The 16,432-nt window shown below is 42.1% G+C and overlaps 1 protein-coding gene across 2 annotated transcripts in view; it reads left to right on the top strand.

Moving 5' to 3' along the window:
- The first annotated feature begins 1,269 nt into the window (after window positions 1–1,269).
- Window positions 1,270–16,432, top strand: part of HERC5 (HECT and RLD domain containing E3 ubiquitin protein ligase 5) — a 41,820-nt gene continuing 26,657 nt past the window's right edge. The window contains exons 1-9 of one of the 2 annotated variants that reach the window (XM_045079379.1): window positions 1,270–2,116; window positions 5,220–5,340; window positions 6,012–6,088; window positions 8,773–8,994; window positions 10,191–10,282; window positions 10,771–10,901; window positions 12,939–13,084; window positions 14,424–14,500; window positions 15,203–15,306. In XM_045079379.1, the coding sequence (XP_044935314.1) occupies window positions 1,834–2,116; window positions 5,220–5,340; window positions 6,012–6,088; window positions 8,773–8,994; window positions 10,191–10,282; window positions 10,771–10,901; window positions 12,939–13,084; window positions 14,424–14,500; window positions 15,203–15,306 (1,253 nt within the window). In that variant the 5' untranslated portion in view covers window positions 1,270–1,833. The remainder of the gene's footprint in view (window positions 2,117–5,219; window positions 5,341–6,011; window positions 6,089–8,772; window positions 8,995–10,190; window positions 10,283–10,770; window positions 10,902–12,938; window positions 13,085–14,423; window positions 14,501–15,202; window positions 15,307–16,432) is intronic. The other variant, XM_045079378.1, reaches the window with a different exon arrangement.

Raw genomic sequence — 16,432 nt, 5'->3', positions numbered from 1 at the left:
CTAAGGCAATTCAATGGGGGAATGGCTAGGTAGAACAATGGGAAATCAGGACAAAAATGAACCTCTAGCCTTTCCTCATGCCAGAAAGAATAATTCATCTGAAATGTAACAAAGACCTAAAACTGTAAAACTTGTAGACGATAACATATAAGAAAATCTCTGTAACCTCGGGTTAAGCAAAGATTTCCTAAGACAAAAGAAAAAAAGAAAAGAAAGGCATTAACTATGTAAAAGAAAAAAATGGATAAATTACATTAAAATTAAAACTTTCAGCTCTTCAAAAGACACTTCATAACATTTTAAAACAAGCCACAGATTGGTAGAAAATATTTGAAAAACATATCTAATGAAGGACGAGATATAACACAAGGTATTGTAATAAATGAAAAGAACTTTGAGATAATAAGCAAATTAATGGCATATGTGAATAGACGCTTCACCAAGGAAAAGACAGAGGTTAGCCTTAATAAGCATATGAAAAGATGCTTCAACATCATTAAGCATTAGGGAAATGGAAATGAAAACCATAGTAAGATACACAGATAGAGGGTCATCTGGGTGGCTCAGTCATTCCGCGTCCGCCTTTGGCTCAGGTCATGATCCCAGGGTCCGCTGAGCCCCATATCGGGTTCCCTGCTCAGGGGGGGGTGCCTGCTTCTCTTTCTCCCACTCCCCCTGCTTGTGTTCCTTCTCTCGCTGAATCTTTCAAATAAATATAAAATCCTTAAAAAAAAAAAAAACCCAAAAGATACGCGTATAGACGACTGCAACTGCTATAATTAAAAAGACTGAAAATACCAAATGTCGAGGATAGAGAGGGAGGGACTGGCACTCCCATAAATTGCCGGAGGGAATGCAAAACGGCAGTTTGGAAAGGTTTGGTAGTTTCTTGTATCATATGCATGCATGCATTTCCCATACGATACAGCAGTTCCATTTTTAGGTATTTACTCCTAAGACAAGAAAACAGATATCCGCCCCAAGCCATGCTCACAAGTCCTAGCCCCTCTATTCACTGGAAAGAACGGAAATGTCCGTGGATCAGTGAATGGACAAACTGCTACCCCTCTGCCGAACTACCAACCAACAATCACTACTGACTGACCAAATACTGACGAAACGCGGGATTAACCTCCACAGCATGAAGCTCAGCGGAGGAAAAAAACCAAAGACCGCGCAGGGCTGACTCCCTGTGTAAGAGATTCTCGAAAAGGCAAACGGTGCTGACAGAAAGCGCCTCCGCGGTTGCCAGGCACCGCGGCGCGCGCGGAGGGACCCGCCGCGCGGCTCTCGACTTCAGTCTCCTCGCGGCCGACTGGCGGAGCCCCAGACCGAAGGCTGAGCGGAGCCGCTTTCCTCGCCACAGTGGTTCCTGGAAATTCGGCAGGTCGGCTGTGTCAGTGCTCCTCCTAGCGGAGCTGCAGTGTTTCTTCCCAGGAGACCGGGTCCAGGCGTTCTAGGGGCCCCTGCGAGCCCGGGGACGTCCGCTCAGCCCTGCCCACCCATCCCGTCGTCCGCCAGCACCCTGCGTCCTCTGGCAGCCTTCCAAGCCCTCCGTGAGTTTCCCTTTCCCTTTCCTTCTCTATCCCGCCCCCGAACCAGAGCGACGGTTTCGTTTCTTCCCGGCGCTGCGGGCTCCGCCCCCAAACAGCACGTTGCGAGCCCGGCGTCTGAGCGGGGGCGGAGCAGGCGAGGCTGCGGTTCCTCGACGCCACTGCGCGGTCCGCTAGCTCCGGCTGAGCACCGCGACGCCGCGGGCGGTTTTCTCGGGGGCTCCGTCTCCTCCGAGACCCGGAGAGCAGACGCGCGGCGGTGGAGCCCGGGAAAGCCGCGATGGAGCAGAGGCCGCGAAGGAGGGCTCGCGGCGGCGTGCGCCCGGTTCCCGGGCCGGACCCGCCGTCGCGACCCGCAGCGCCGCGGCGCTCCGCCGAGCCGCCGGGCACTCAGCTCTGGCTCTTCCCCAGCGCCGCCGGCCTCCGCAGAGCGCTGCCCCAAAGGACCGAGGCGACGCGACAGATGTGCTGCACGCGCGGGCGCCTCGTGGTGTTGGAGCGCGGAGGGGCCGGCGTCGAGGTTCACCAGCTGCCGGCGGGGAGCGACGGCGCCAAGAAGCCGAGTGAGTGGGCGGGCCGGTGCCCCCAGGGCCCTTCTATCTCGGGCTGGGGGTGTGAGGGTGGGCGGCCGGGGGCCCCCAGAGCAGCGCTGGCGGAGCTGCCCGAGGGTGGGTGTGGCGGGCCTTCTCTAAACGCGAAGGGAAGCCCCGAAGGGGACCCGACGCTGCCGCGGTCACCGGTGGCCTCAGAAAGGCGCCGGGCCGGGTGGCTTTTGAATTTCGCGCGTGCGAGTGTCTGAGCGCTCCCTTATCCGCTTTCCCGTTTGGCGCGGATTTTGCAGGACGGTGGCGAGGGCTGGGTCGCGCGCTCTGCAAGTCTCCCGCGCGGACGGAGAGCGCGTGCACGCTGCATCTTCGCGGCCAGCCCTCCTCTGGCGTTGGTTTCTGTCGAAGTTTGCTTTTCGCTCGCTGCTGTGGGGAACACAGCGGCTCCGATTTTGTGAGCCTTAGGAGAATAATAGTTTTATTGTTCTCAACGACAATATCATATATATGCAAACGATTTAAAGAACGCCTGCAGTTGCCCTTGGCCGAGGTGGTAGTAATCTCCGTCGATGAGGTCAGGAGCTGTGGTTCCGATTTTAATGGTGGAGGAAAGCGAAGGGCCACATTCTTAATCTTGGAAATTTCGCCCCCGTTGAGTGAAGAAAGTCGAGCATCTCTTCCTTTTTCTATTAATCATTTGCATAACTTTTTTGGTGAACTGCTTGTTCATATCTTAAACGCTTTTAAAAAATTGAGTTGTTAATCTTTTTCTTATTTGTTTGAAGCGTTATTTGAATATTGAGTAAGAATAGCATAGACGTTGTGATGTTTTAGTTGCTGTTACTTTATAGTCTTCCTTCATCGATCTTTCCTGTTAAGACTTAAGGATTTTGTGTTACAGCTATCCATACTCAGGTTTGTTGTTGTTCTTGTTTTTTCATGTACCCATTTTATTAGCAATTCTAAGCTTTTACCTTTTTTTTTTTTTTTTTTTAAGATTTTGTTTATTTATTTGACCGAGAGAGATCACAAGTAGGCAGAGAGGCAGGCGGGGGGTGGGGGTGGGGGGGAGCAGCCTCCCTGCTGAGCAGAGAACCTGATTCGGGGCTCTATTAGAGGACCCTGAGATCATGACCTGAGCCAATTTTAGAAGCTTAACCCACTGAGACACCCAGGCACCCCAGCTTTTACTTATTTTTTGAAGTAGGCTCGGTGGAGCCCAACGCGGGGCTTGAACTCATAACCCTGAGATCAAGACCTGAGTTGAAATCCAGGGTCTGTGTGGGGTTTAACCAACTGAGCCACCCAGGCTCTCCTTAACGCTTTTATTTATTTTTCTTTTTTTTTAAGATTTTATTTATTTATTTGACAGAGAACACAAGTAGGCAGAGAAGCAGGCAAAGAGAGGAGGAAGCAGGCTCCCTGCTAAGCAGAGAGCCCTATGCGGGGCTGGATCCCGGGACCCTGGGATCATGACCTGAGCCCAAGGCAGGGGCTTTAACCCACTGAGCAACCCAGGCACCCCTAACGCTTTAATTTTTAAAGTTAAAATTTGGGATGCACTTGAAAATCAGTTTGATTTTAGGATGTAGGGGAATCTAGATTTATTTGTTTCTCCAAATGGTTAGTCTGATGTCCCTTTACCTTTAATGAGTAACCTTTTCCTCCCTGGCCCTTGAGTAACTTTTTTTTCAACTGATTGGAAATGCTGATATCTGAAAAATATTAGTCTGTTCAACCATTTCTTCTTTATTACCATACTGTTTTGGTTCTTAAAGCATTTCTAATAAGGTTTGTGCTTTGAGATTTTTACATGAATAAACCCAGTTTGGTTAGAACTGAGAAGTAAAACAAATCCCCATATCCAATTTTTGTGAACAAATTAAATGAGATAAGAGTAAATGGTAACTGCGGACACTTTTAAAATCTCTTAACTTTTAGGAAGGGCTAAATATGCAGTAATGCCAATAAAAATTCTTTTTAACAGCATGTCTCCTTAAAAATTGGTCCTCAGGGGCACGTGGGTAACTCAGTGGTTAAGCGTCTGCCTTCAGCTCAGGTCTTGATCCCAGGGTCCTGGGATGGAGGCCCGCATCAAGTTCCCTGTTCAGCGCGAAGCCTCCATCTTCCTCTCGCACTCCCCCTGCTGGTGATCCGTCTCTTGCTGTGTCTTTCTCTGTCAAATAAAATCTTAAAAAAAAATTGGTCCTCAACTACAATTCTTCCTTTTAAAATTATAGAACTTGGGGGTGCTTGGGTGGCTCTGATGGTTGAGCGTCTGCCTTTGGCTCAGGTCATCATCTGCAGGTCCTGGGATCCATCCAGCCCCACATCAGGCTCCTGGCTGGCTCAGTACGTAGCCTGCTTCTCCCTCTCCCTCTGCCTCCCCAGTGGTTTCTCTCTCTCAAATGAATAAATAAAAAAATATATTAAAAAACAAAACAAAATATAGAACTTGGCTCCTATATGGAGCAATTAGGAGAATTTTATTATTATTATTTGTTTTGTATTTGGAAAGAGTATATTTCAAAATACACAATATATTTTCTTCTAAAACAAGTTAGTGCCATCCAGATACTGTTATATTTTCTGATAGGCTTTTTCATTTTCATCTCTTCAAATTTAATTTCTCTATCTCAAACTATTAAACAGGAATCTAAAAGCAAATATTTTAACTGGTTACTTAAAAACTATATTGAATTTTTAAAAAAATTTTTATATGAAGGAGAGACAGGAGTAAAGGGAAAGAAGGAAATGTAAGCAGGCTCCACGCTCCTCCATCTCACAACCATGAGATCATGTATGACCTGAGCTGAACTCAAGAGAGATGTTTAGCTGACTGAGCCACCCTGGTGCCCCAAAACTATGTTCAATTTAAAACAAAGAATAAATCAGTGCCTTCCCAATTTGGAAAAAAAAAAAATCTATGGTTAAAACAACAGTCATTCCTAATTTGTCTGGTTTTGTTCTTGAATTTTTCTTTAAGGAGAGGTTCATGTTAAGCCAAAGGTTGTCTAGTTGAAATTTTTTTCAAGTGTTTTAAACATATTTTAATGAAATAAATAATAATAGTGGGTAATATCCTAAGTGATGATGGTTCCTGATTGGGTTTGCTCTGCAGAATGCATTAAGTTAGGGAAAAAAATGAAGATACATTCTGTGGACCAAGGAGCAGAGCATATGCTGATTCTATCCTCAGATGGAAAACCATTTGAATACAACTATAGCATAGAGCATGCAAGGTAAGGGAACTTTTTTCTTTTATTAAAAATTACTTAAAATTTATTCAAATGGCAATCAATTTTTATAGGAAAACATTACTTTATATGAACCTTGTCTCCTGCTTTTACATAGTGGCTCTTAAGTAAACAATTCCGAAATGATCAGTGAATTCCATCAGTGAGATACAACCACGTTATGTCCATAGACATCATGTGTTGCTTTGACATTTAAAAGAAATGATTGTTGGTCTGCCTCACCCCAAATTGGACTTGCACATTCGTTGATTCATTTATCCATCATAATAATCCTATGAGTTAGATTATCAGAAATAAAAGTTTTCAGTGCAGGAGAAAAATACATTATCATGGAATGATTTGTGAGACTTTTCCCTAGTAGATCTTGTGACTTAGAACTTATTTTCATTTTGTATTATTCCTGTATCATACAATTATTGTTTGCAAGAGAGACTTAGGATCGTTCTAATTATAATTATATAGTGCACATTATTTACCTTTTAAACCACCAACTAAAACACATGTAGTATTTTTTATAATTTTAGATGTACTCAATATAAAGTAATAAATTTAAATTTTTCCTTGAGCTTCAGTCCCAATGAAATACAATTAATTATAACATTGATGTTGTGACTTCCATTACAGTGATTGACATAAAATATATTTTCTCTCATCAGGTTTCAGTGCATTTTACAAGAAAAAAGTATAATTCAGATCACATGTGGAGATTATCATTCTCTTGCACTTTCAAAAGGTACTTTCTGGACTGTTGTTTTTTAGAGGGAATAAATGTGTGTATATGTAGAATGAGTAGAATGTATATGCTTCACTTTGTAACAGACAAGAATAATGGTTTTGAATTTGATATAGTTCAGGGCACTTCTTTGTTTTTTGGTTTTTTTTAAAGTAAGCTCTAGGCCCAACATGGGACTTGAACTCACAACCCTGAGATAGAGTCGATGAAGAGTCACATGCTCTACCAACTGAGCCAGCCAGGCACTTGTTAGAAAGTAAGAGAATTTTTGGATGTGTAAAATCTTCAGGTTTCCATATTTACTGTTCCTACATTGTACTCTTCAAATGACAAAACTAAAACAATTTAGTAAGGAATTTGAATACCCTTTGTTATTCAAGGACAACAGTTGATGGATTGGGAGTACAGTGTATCACAAACAATGGAGCACTCTCCTGGGAGGATTTCCAGCAAGAATGAGAATTTTTATAGAGCCTTAGAAGTCACAGTGCAATATTAGGGCATGATTGGTTGGGGTTGTGTATGTAACCTTATTTGGAAAGAACAGGGAATGAGGAAATAAGTATACAGCCCAGAGTTGGCCTGGTGTTTGAGGATTGGCTTACTGGTTGGATATATGTTGTTTCTGGCCAAGCAGAACATTTAGAGGGACATATAAGTCAGTTTGCTGACATGGCACCCTGGATAGGAATGGCTCCATCTTGACCCTGGAGATTTATTTCAACAGTTCTGTGTTTTTATTTTTCAAATAGGAAACAATGAAAATATTTTGAATAATCAAAATCATTCTGGAAACAGCACCAGGTTTGGGCTACCCTTTTCTAGAACCTTCCTACCTTTTCCAAGAACTTCTTCATCTCCCATGACAGGAGAACTTAGAATCTCTTGGGTCTGCTCTTGTGGCCAGTTTGCAGGCCTCTGATGTGCTCCCACATTACCATTTGAATTCAGGGATTCTCCCAGCCTTTAATATTTCTTACTTCTTATCAGACACCATAATGGTGGGAAGTTGAAACAGTGAATATAGATTACTTCCTAAAGAAACTTGACCATGGAGGAATAATTATAACAGGATGGTGATAGATAGGAATTCAAGGTCAAGGAAAAAAAAATTTAAATACATAGGACAGATCAAAACAAACTAAAAGGAAGTTGAGATAAAAGGGAAGTAAATAATTCAGCTTTTGACTTGGGTTGAGGGCCCTGTTGAAGTTTGAGAGTATGAACTTGCATTGGAAAAAATTGGCCTGATTGTTTGACTATCCGTTCATGAACACATTTTGTTTTGAGTATCTACCCTGTTCAGGTTATAAAAATAAAATAGAAGCCTACGGTCTTATGATACTGCGGCAAAAGAGATATTCAGAGTTTAATACTGGTAAATCATAATCTAGGAAGAATGAAAATTGGGGAGGCAAGAAAGAATTGATCATTTCATCATTATATTCTTTTTTTTTTTAACATTTATTTATTTGACAGTGAGAGATCACAAGTAGGCAGAGAGTCAGGCAGAGAGAGAGGGGGAAGCAGGCTCCCTGCTGAGCAGAGCCTGATGCGGGGCTCTATACCAGGACCCCGGGACCATGACCTGAGCTGAAGGCAGAGGCTTAACCCACTGAGCCAGCCACCCAGGCGCCCCTCATCATTATATTCTTACTGGCTGATAGGCTCGTGGTGTTATTTTGAAGGAGAGTTCTGCCCCCCCCCACCAGATTCTGCATGGTATCTTGCAAAGAGGTGCTCAGTAAGCGTTAATTCTCTGATATATTTTTTGAGATTCATATATTGTCAATTCCATTAGATAAACACTTCAGAACTTTTCTGCACACTCCATGTATTCAGTTAACAGAGGGAGATGCAGACTCTTTGAAGATACTGTGCTGTAATTTCAAATTATACATTATTTAGAATCTTCAGGGACGTGAACAGAGTGGGTGGACAGAAGGAAAACTTTAATTTTAGGTTCTGTTTTCTTAGATGTAGAATGTTTTGGTTTTCATGGGCCCATTCTTTGAATTTGGTTGTAGTATATTCAGGTGGCTTCATTCTTCTGGTCTTTGTTGGTTTGGGCTGCTATAACAAAAATACCATAGATTGGCTGAATTAAACAGCGGAAATTTCTTTCTCCCAATTCTGGAGGCTAGAAGTCCAATTCAGGGTGTCAGCAGGTCCAGTGTCTGTGTGGAGGGCCCATCTTCTTACATGGTGGGGAGGGCAAGAGAACTCTTTGGAATCTCTCATAAGGGCACTAATCTCATTCTAGAGGGCTCCATCCTAATGATCTCAGCTAATCCTAGTCAACTTCCAAAGGTCCACCTCCTAATACCCTCACATTGAGGGTTAGTTTTTCCGCATGTATATTTTTTGAAAGGGACGTGAACATTAAAGAAGCCCATCATGTAGTGATGTGGGGCAGAGGGGGATGTTCAGGGGCTCTTACTGGACACATTCTCGGAAGATAATTTTTGGAGAAGCAAGGACACAAACTCTACCCTTTGAAGCAGAAGGTAAAGAAGTATAACTGTTACTGCTAAAGAGGAGATTGCTTCAGGTTTTTCTCTCAGACCTGGGAAGTGGAATGTAAGATACTGATAGTATAATATGGATAACATACATAATGCCCGAAGTTAATGTCTCCTGTACTTCAAACTTAATAAGGCAGCATTTTGTTTGTTTATGTCAAGGTGGTGAGCTCTTTGCATGGGGACAGAATTTACATGGCCAGCTTGGAATTGGAAGACTATTTGCCTCAATCCCCACACCACAGCTTGTGGAGCACCTTTCAGGAGTCCCCTTGGTTCAGATTTCTGCGGGAAAAGCCCACAGCATGGCCTTATCCATGTCTGGAAACATTTACTCATGGGGAAGAAATGATTTGGGGCAACTAGGCCTGGGCCACACTGACGGTATGGAACTGTATTTTCAAGTTCATATTATCAAATATATTTCTTAGATGAGAGATGAATTTAACACAAGCCTCCCTGTCAAAAATGGTTCACATCTTCACTGTCATTGGTGCTTTTTTTCCTGGTTATTTCTGTCTTCAGGGCAGAAGCAATCTAGGAGACATGCATAGCGGAAGTTGTTGCTGTGATAGAGATGTCTGTCAGGGTTGTGTAGGCTAAGCGAAAGAGCACTGCACTGATCAGAATACCTGGTCTCTGCTTCCCACTTTGCAGTTAACTAATGGCAGGGCCTGGCTGAGTCACTTAACTTTTTTCTAGGCCTTATTTTCTTTTTCTATAAAGTGATGCATTTGGATGAAATGACCTCCAAAGTGCCTTTGCACATAAATGTCTGTTACTACTCCATTTTAGGACAAAAGAATACCAATGATCTCTTTAGCAACTCACAGATTCTAATCTTAGTCTGTAAGGTATTAGTTATATCTGTATACACCGATAAGGGGAAAAAACCTGTTATTCCTGTTATTGAACTACATCCACAAAGCAGATTGCAAACTTTCTTATGATCCTGAATACAGTCTTGGAGTTTTCAGGTGTGGCAGACTGCTGCTTTATCAGTTGTTGTCATGTACCTGTTTTCCCCTGGGTTCGTGGTCATACATTGCATCTTTCCCTGATACGGCCCTCAGGAGAAACCATAGTCAGTGATGGAAAAATATTCAAAGGAGAGAAAGGAATAAAGAGCAGTTAAAACTGTTTTTGCTGAACCTTTAAGTGCTTTCACAGGGAACTTGTGAAAAGAAAGGAGAGGTAGTATAGGGCAGGAACACTGTAGTAGAGGATTTAAAAGAAAAAAAGAGAATCTTTATGTTCATTAAATTTTAGATGGGAATTGGAAATGCGAGATATGCTGCAATTGAAGTTAATGAAGTTAGGCTGACAGAAAGAGTGGGCTCTGGGAAGTGGCTTGACACTTTCACATACGTGTTCTCCTGTGTGTGGCCCTTTGACCACTGCCTCACCCCCAGTTTTAGGCCAGAATAAGTGTACCAACACTGTGGGCCTTCTTGTCAGAAGGTGTTAGGAACTGTGACCACCAGCTGAGAGACAGTGCAGGTATGTTCCTAGTAGCACGGAACTCCAGGGTGCAAATCAGCGTTCTCTTTTGATCACTTCAGCTTCTTTTTCTTGCATAGGTGAAGAATTTCCTTCCCTCGTTGAAGCACTGGACAGTCAGAAAGTTGAATTTCTTGCTTGTGGTGGCTCTCACACTGCCCTGCTCACAGAGGTGCGTGTATCCTTGTCTCTCCGATGGTAATTCTGGAAGAACTTTGTAGTGGGGAAAGCACAAAACCCCTGGATTTGGGCACTTAGTATTTCCCTGGGAAGAAGGGTCACTTCTCACATGTAGGATTGTCCTCCTGATAATTTGGGGCTTTGCTTTGATGATCTTTTTTTTTTTTTTTTTAAAGATTTCCTTAATTATTTTAGAGAGTGTGCACATGAGCAGGGTGGGGAGGGGCAGAGAGAGAGGGAGAAAAGCAGACTCCTGAGTGTATGGCTCAATGTAGGGCTTGATATCATGACCCTGAGCTGAAATCAAGAGTCAGATGCTTAACCGACTGAGCTACCCAGGCTCCCCTGAGTGAGGCATCAATGAGGTATCAGTGAATAGCCCTTTTGTATTATGCAGTGATATCTGAATTCAGTAATATTTTATTATTAAGTAATATTACTGTTGTATTTTTCTAGAATCTGATACTTTTTTTTCTTTAGGATGGGCAGGTGTTTACTTTTGGTGCTGGAAAACACGGGCAACTCGGTCACAATTCCACACAGAATGAGTTAAGACCCCGTTTGGTGACTGAGCTCACTGGAATTAGAGTGACCCAGGTAGCATGTGGAAGGTAAGTTGTTAAGTATCTGTGAAGATTGGTGAGATCATTGTGATAAATTTAGATAGGTAGTTTAATAAAACTTCGTCAGTTTTTTTATTGAGATAAACATATCAAATATTTTCACATGGGTGAAGATGCTTAATTTATGTTATTAGATAATAATCTTTATTTAGCATATATATTTGGTTTCATTGTCTTTTTTTTTTTTTAATATTTAAATAATCTCTAAACCCAACGTGGGGCTAGAACTGACGACTCTGAAATCAAGAGTTGCATACTTCTCAGACTGAGTCAGCCAGGCATGCCCTGCATTAATTTTTATTAATGAGAAAATTATTCACTTTCTGTTGCCCCTTTAGTGAAATATCTTTGTAACTGCTCAGACAGACTTTCATCTTTAAGAAGAATATGTCATTTATTTGGGAGTAAATAAACAACATGAATCACAAAGGATTATTCATTGATGTCTTTCTCACAACCCTTTAGAGGCCAGCCTACTAAGTTACTGTTATTCTTTCAGAGTGATCACAGTAGAGGATAAGACAAAGTCAGTGGTAGTTTGAGTAGAATATTCTGATAAGTTTGATTTTTCCAGCTTTTTTTGTTGTTGTTGTTAATAAAAGTAGAAAAATTTGCTCAAACTCCTTGGCTTATTTAGTTATTCCTTGAAGATCATTCACTTCTAACCAGTGGGATTTGGGGTTTGTGGTAAGGTTAAGAAGTCTTTTTAGTCAGATACTCTTCTTTTGGGCAAGTCTTTCCTTACTAAACACAAGCAAATTCAGGCTGTATCTGAATATTGGGTTCATGTGTTTGTTTACCAAAAAACTTGTTTATGTACCTTTCAGTGCATAGACCTATTCTTTTATGATCCTAGAGTAAAATTACATAAATGGATATTATTAAAGTAGGCCAGATTATTGGGATGGTATGATTCTGTGCATTCAAGGGGACATTTTCACCACTTTGGATTTTTCAAAACTCTCATTTCTTTAAGTAGCATGTGTTAGAAGAGGAGTCTCATGTTAGAGATATCTTAGTACACACGGGGGGGGGGGGCAGTTCCCCTGCTAACACAAGAGAATTCACTGGAAAGATGCTCAGAACTTACTGAAAGTTATTAAAGCCATATTCACATTTATTATAAGAAATGGATACAAATTAGAACCAGTCAAAGGAAGGGATGTCTAGAATAGAGTCCAGGAGGAGTCTTCTACTCTCCAGTCATCATAGAATCATGGACAGAATGATATTACCTTCTCCCAGCCCAATACATGATGATGTGTATAGTATTTTCATCCAGGGAAGCTCAACCCAAGTCCAGAGTTGTTACTGTGGCTTCATTGCTTAGTCCGGGTTGATTGAATCATTGCAGGCTCAAATGAGGCTGCAGTGAGCTCAAATTTCGGCCTCTCCCTCCCTGTAGGTTGGGCTTCAGAGAAGCCAGAGGGGCCCTTCTGGAGCCACCTGGGTAGGCTGTTAGGTGTGATCTCAGGATCTTCCCATGAATAATAAAGACGCTCCTATCACTTGGGAAATTCTAAGGGTTTAGAGGTTACCTCCCAGGAACTGAGACAAAGGCCAAATTCTTTGCTTAACACATTCTAAAGTGGGAGAGGCCTAGGAGCATATCAGTGAGGGAGTCATTATTAAGGTAAAGGTCTTTGGGAAATGGAGCTCAGAAAGGTTCACCTAATTCCATCTTCTAGGATGGGGAAAGGGGGCACTCAAAGATGGCTTCCAAGAGATGGTGACTCTCAAGTCAAGGTTTGAAAAAGGAGTAGCAAGCAAGGGCAGTTGCTTGTTCCTGTCCAGGGAGTGCCTTTTCCCAAGGCCCAGCATTGTGGCCTTGTGTGGCCATAGGGATTCCAAAATCTGAGCCACACATCAATGCTATTTTACTTTCCATATTGCTAATTTCATCCATTGGAAGTTGGTTCACTAGTTTCACTCACTGGGTGACCTAATTTCAGCAGTTTACATGTACTGTGTACTCTCTTCATTGTAGATAATTGAGAATTGACCATCTATGCTTTTATTTAATAGGCGGCACACACTTGCCTATGTTTCTGATTTGGGGAAGGTCTTTTCTTTTGGTTCTGGAAAAGAAGGACAACTGGGAAACGGTGGAACACATAATCAGCTGATACCACTTCCCATGAAATTGCCATCAAATGAAGATCTCAAATTTGGTAAATTTTGTAGGAACACAGGATTTGGCTTAAATACCGCTCTCAAGAAACTGACTTTTCTGTGTGTAATGTGACAAGGAAAAAAATATATGACTATGAAGGAAGTTTCCCTAAACATTGGTTTCATTTTTTTACTTGTAAAGAGCTTAAAATATTCAGTGTAATTAATGCCTCTTATTCCTTCAAATTAATAAAATTAATGTGGACCTAAAGTGATAGAACATAAAATAGATTATATGGATTCAGAGGCATATGTTGTAGGAGACCTATTAATTCTGTGGTGGTTGGTTTTCTTACCTGGTGACTGACTCAATCATGTAAAGCCCCAAGAATCATGAATGAGCAGCTGTCATATGCCAGGCACTGTAACTGTGCTTACCCCTTATGTGTGTTACCTCACCTGTCCTCTAACAGTTCTGGGAGATGTGTGCTCTCAGGCTCCTCTTACTGGAGGATACAGAGCCTTGGAGGTTAAAGGGTCAGCCAGTTCTTACAGCCAGTCAGTGCTTTGGCTGGATTTGAACCGTGGCCTGAGCCACACAGAGCTCAAAACACTCTGCTATAGAAACTGCATCAGACTACTTTGGTTACTTAATTCTGAAACCTTAGTGGTGATCCAAGGTACCAGAATTCTCTTAAGTTCTTTTGGGAAAATAAACAGTAGGATGTTTTCTTTGAGGAGTTCATATACTTGATTTCCTCTTCTTCTTCATCATCTTCTTCTTCTTCTTCTTCTTTTTTTTTTTTAGATTTTATTTATTAATTTGACAGACAGAGATCACAAATAGGCAGAGAGGGAGGGGAAAGCAGGCTCCCTGCTGAGCAGAGAGCCCGATGCAGGGCTCGATTCCAGGACCCTGCGATCATGACCTGAGCTGAAGGCAGAGGCTTTAACCCACTGAGCCACCGCCCCTCATATATTTGATTCCTTATAACTGTTTAAGACTTTTGAAGTACTTAATTTATATTCTTTAAGCCAGTAGTTACTGGTTAAGTCTTGATTTGTAGAAAATAGCTTTTGGTAAGGAGGGCCAAATTTAACCAAGGATCAGCTAACTAATCAAATACTGCTTCAACTATTTTATATATAAGCATTTACATTAATTATATATGTCAAACTGATGTCATGTGTCAGCCTTGCAGATCCTTTGTTTTTGCCAACTAGCCTTACTCTGAAGGAAATGTATATTTCTGCTTCATGGGAGAGAAATGTGCTAAGGCCTTATGTCACAAAGAGAAAAGGACCAAATTTAAGAGGAATCTGAAATAATTTAAATTGAGCGTGCATGTTCGTGCCAGTCACTTTTCTGCACTCTTACTTAATGTGTCTCCCTTTCAGAAAGCCGAACTTCAGAAAAGGAATTAATAATGATTGCTGGAGGGAATCAAAGCATTTTGCTCTGGATGGGAAAAAAGGTAAAAATAGATCTCTAGATGTTTTATATAACTTGGTATATTAAGCAAATTGAAGGGTTTCAGTATCCAGGTATGGTGAATTCCAAAATCATCTAGTTTCTAAGCTGACCTTTAGGGAATAGCTAAACATTATGGATCCTTTATTGTCAAAACTATGTAAGTATTGACTCACAGGAATCAGGAGATTTGTCTCTGGTAAAAGTCAAATCAGATTTCCTTAGATCTTTCCTTGGCCCTGCCAGCGGCTTGGTCAGTATCCTAGCAAAGCCATCACATTGACGTTCTAACATTTTGCTGGCCTGGAGTAAAAAAGACCTGAGGTTCCTGGCCTGTGAATCCTGAGTTGATAACTGCCTCACACTGCTTTGCTAAGGCCAACCAAGTTCCTCCCACTCCTACACAAAAGATCTTCCCCTCAAGGCTCTGTGGTGTTCATTTTAATCTGATTATACCTGTTGGAAGTGCTGAGTGTTGGAGCACTCAGAGAAATTTACCTTGGATTTAAGCCCCTTGGGCAAGAAGTTGACGGTCAGGCAAACAAATGATCAATTACTTCTTGGTAAAATCTTACTTAAGGATTTCTCACAGCAGTATCCTCCGTATTTAAAAATCAGTATTACCCTGTATCCTTGAATGTGCCTAAAAGTTGGATACCTATTTTTGTGGTGTCTAAATTGCTGTGTTTTACTTGTTTGTTTACAGAATCCCTATGTTAATCTGAGGAGGAAAATTCCTACATTGAACGAAGGGACCATAAAGAGGTGGATTGCTGATGTGGGGACTAAACAGTGGCAAAATACAAAAAGGTACCGCCCCTGTGTTTCTCTGCTCATAGAGTTCTGTATAGTAGCCTCCCCCCCCCCCCCCCCGTAACTGGTTCTGGACAGCTCAGAGATAAGAGGTTTTGTGGTCCACCATGTCCATCAGCCAGAGGAAGAAGGAATAGATTTTGTGCGCGCGTTGAGTGTTTGTGTATAGAGACGGATTTATTTTTAAGGAGTCGGCTTGTACGCAGTTGCTGGAACTTAGTGCAAAATAGGCAGTGCAGGCCAGCCAGCTGGAGACCCAGGGAGGAGTTAGTACTGCAGCTTGGGTCTGGAGGCAGAATTCTCCATGCCTGGGAACCGTTTTCTCTTAAGGCCTTTGATGTAGGATGAGGCACACCCACTTTATGGAGGGTTATCTGCTTTACTCAGAGTCTGTTGATTTGAATGTGAATCTCTAAAAAGTATCTTCACGGCAACATCTGGATTGGTGTTTAGCCAGGTATTTGGGTACTATAGCCTAACCAAGTTGACACATTAAGATTAAAAACCACAGCTAATGTGTAAGCTCTGTGAGAGCAGCTTTTTTGACTGGAAGACTCTGGTATGTTTGCCTATATTGTGACTGTTCTTTTTTTTTTTTTCCTTTTAAGATTTTTATTTATTTATTTGACAGACAGATCACAAGTAGGCAGAGAGAGAGGAGGAAGCAGGCTCCCCACTGAGCAGAGAGCCCAACTCGGGGCTTGATCCTAGGACCCTGGGATCATGACCTGAGCTGAAGGCAGGCTTTAACCCACTGAGCCACCGAGGTGCCCTATTGTGACTGTTCTTAGAAGGAGATACCCCTAAGCCATTTCCCAGCCCACTTTGACCTTAGAACCACTTGTCTGTGGACCTCTTCACTGCTGGACAGCGTGGGCAGTCTTGCTCAAAGCCGTACAACTCCTATCATTTCTCAAGATTATATTTACTTCTATAAGCGTTTCCTTTTAGAGGTATTTTTAGGTATGGTTTCCCAATTTTGTAAAGTAGTTGTATGAAATAGCTGCACTGTAGTCTGCATAGATGATCAAGAACTGTGCTGGTGACTGCACTCACCTTGCTGAGCGCTGAGTGATGGAATTGTTGAAACACTGTTGTACTCCTGAAACTGAGGTGACATTCT

This window comes from Mustela putorius, unplaced genomic scaffold (assembly GCF_011764305.1).
Source record: "Mustela putorius furo isolate JIRA1106 unplaced genomic scaffold, ASM1176430v1.1 tig00000382_pilon_pilon_pilon, whole genome shotgun sequence".
NCBI lineage: Eukaryota > Metazoa > Chordata > Mammalia > Carnivora > Mustelidae > Mustela > Mustela putorius.
Note: the sequence above shows the minus strand (reverse complement) of the source record. Positions and strands in the feature narration are given on the sequence as shown.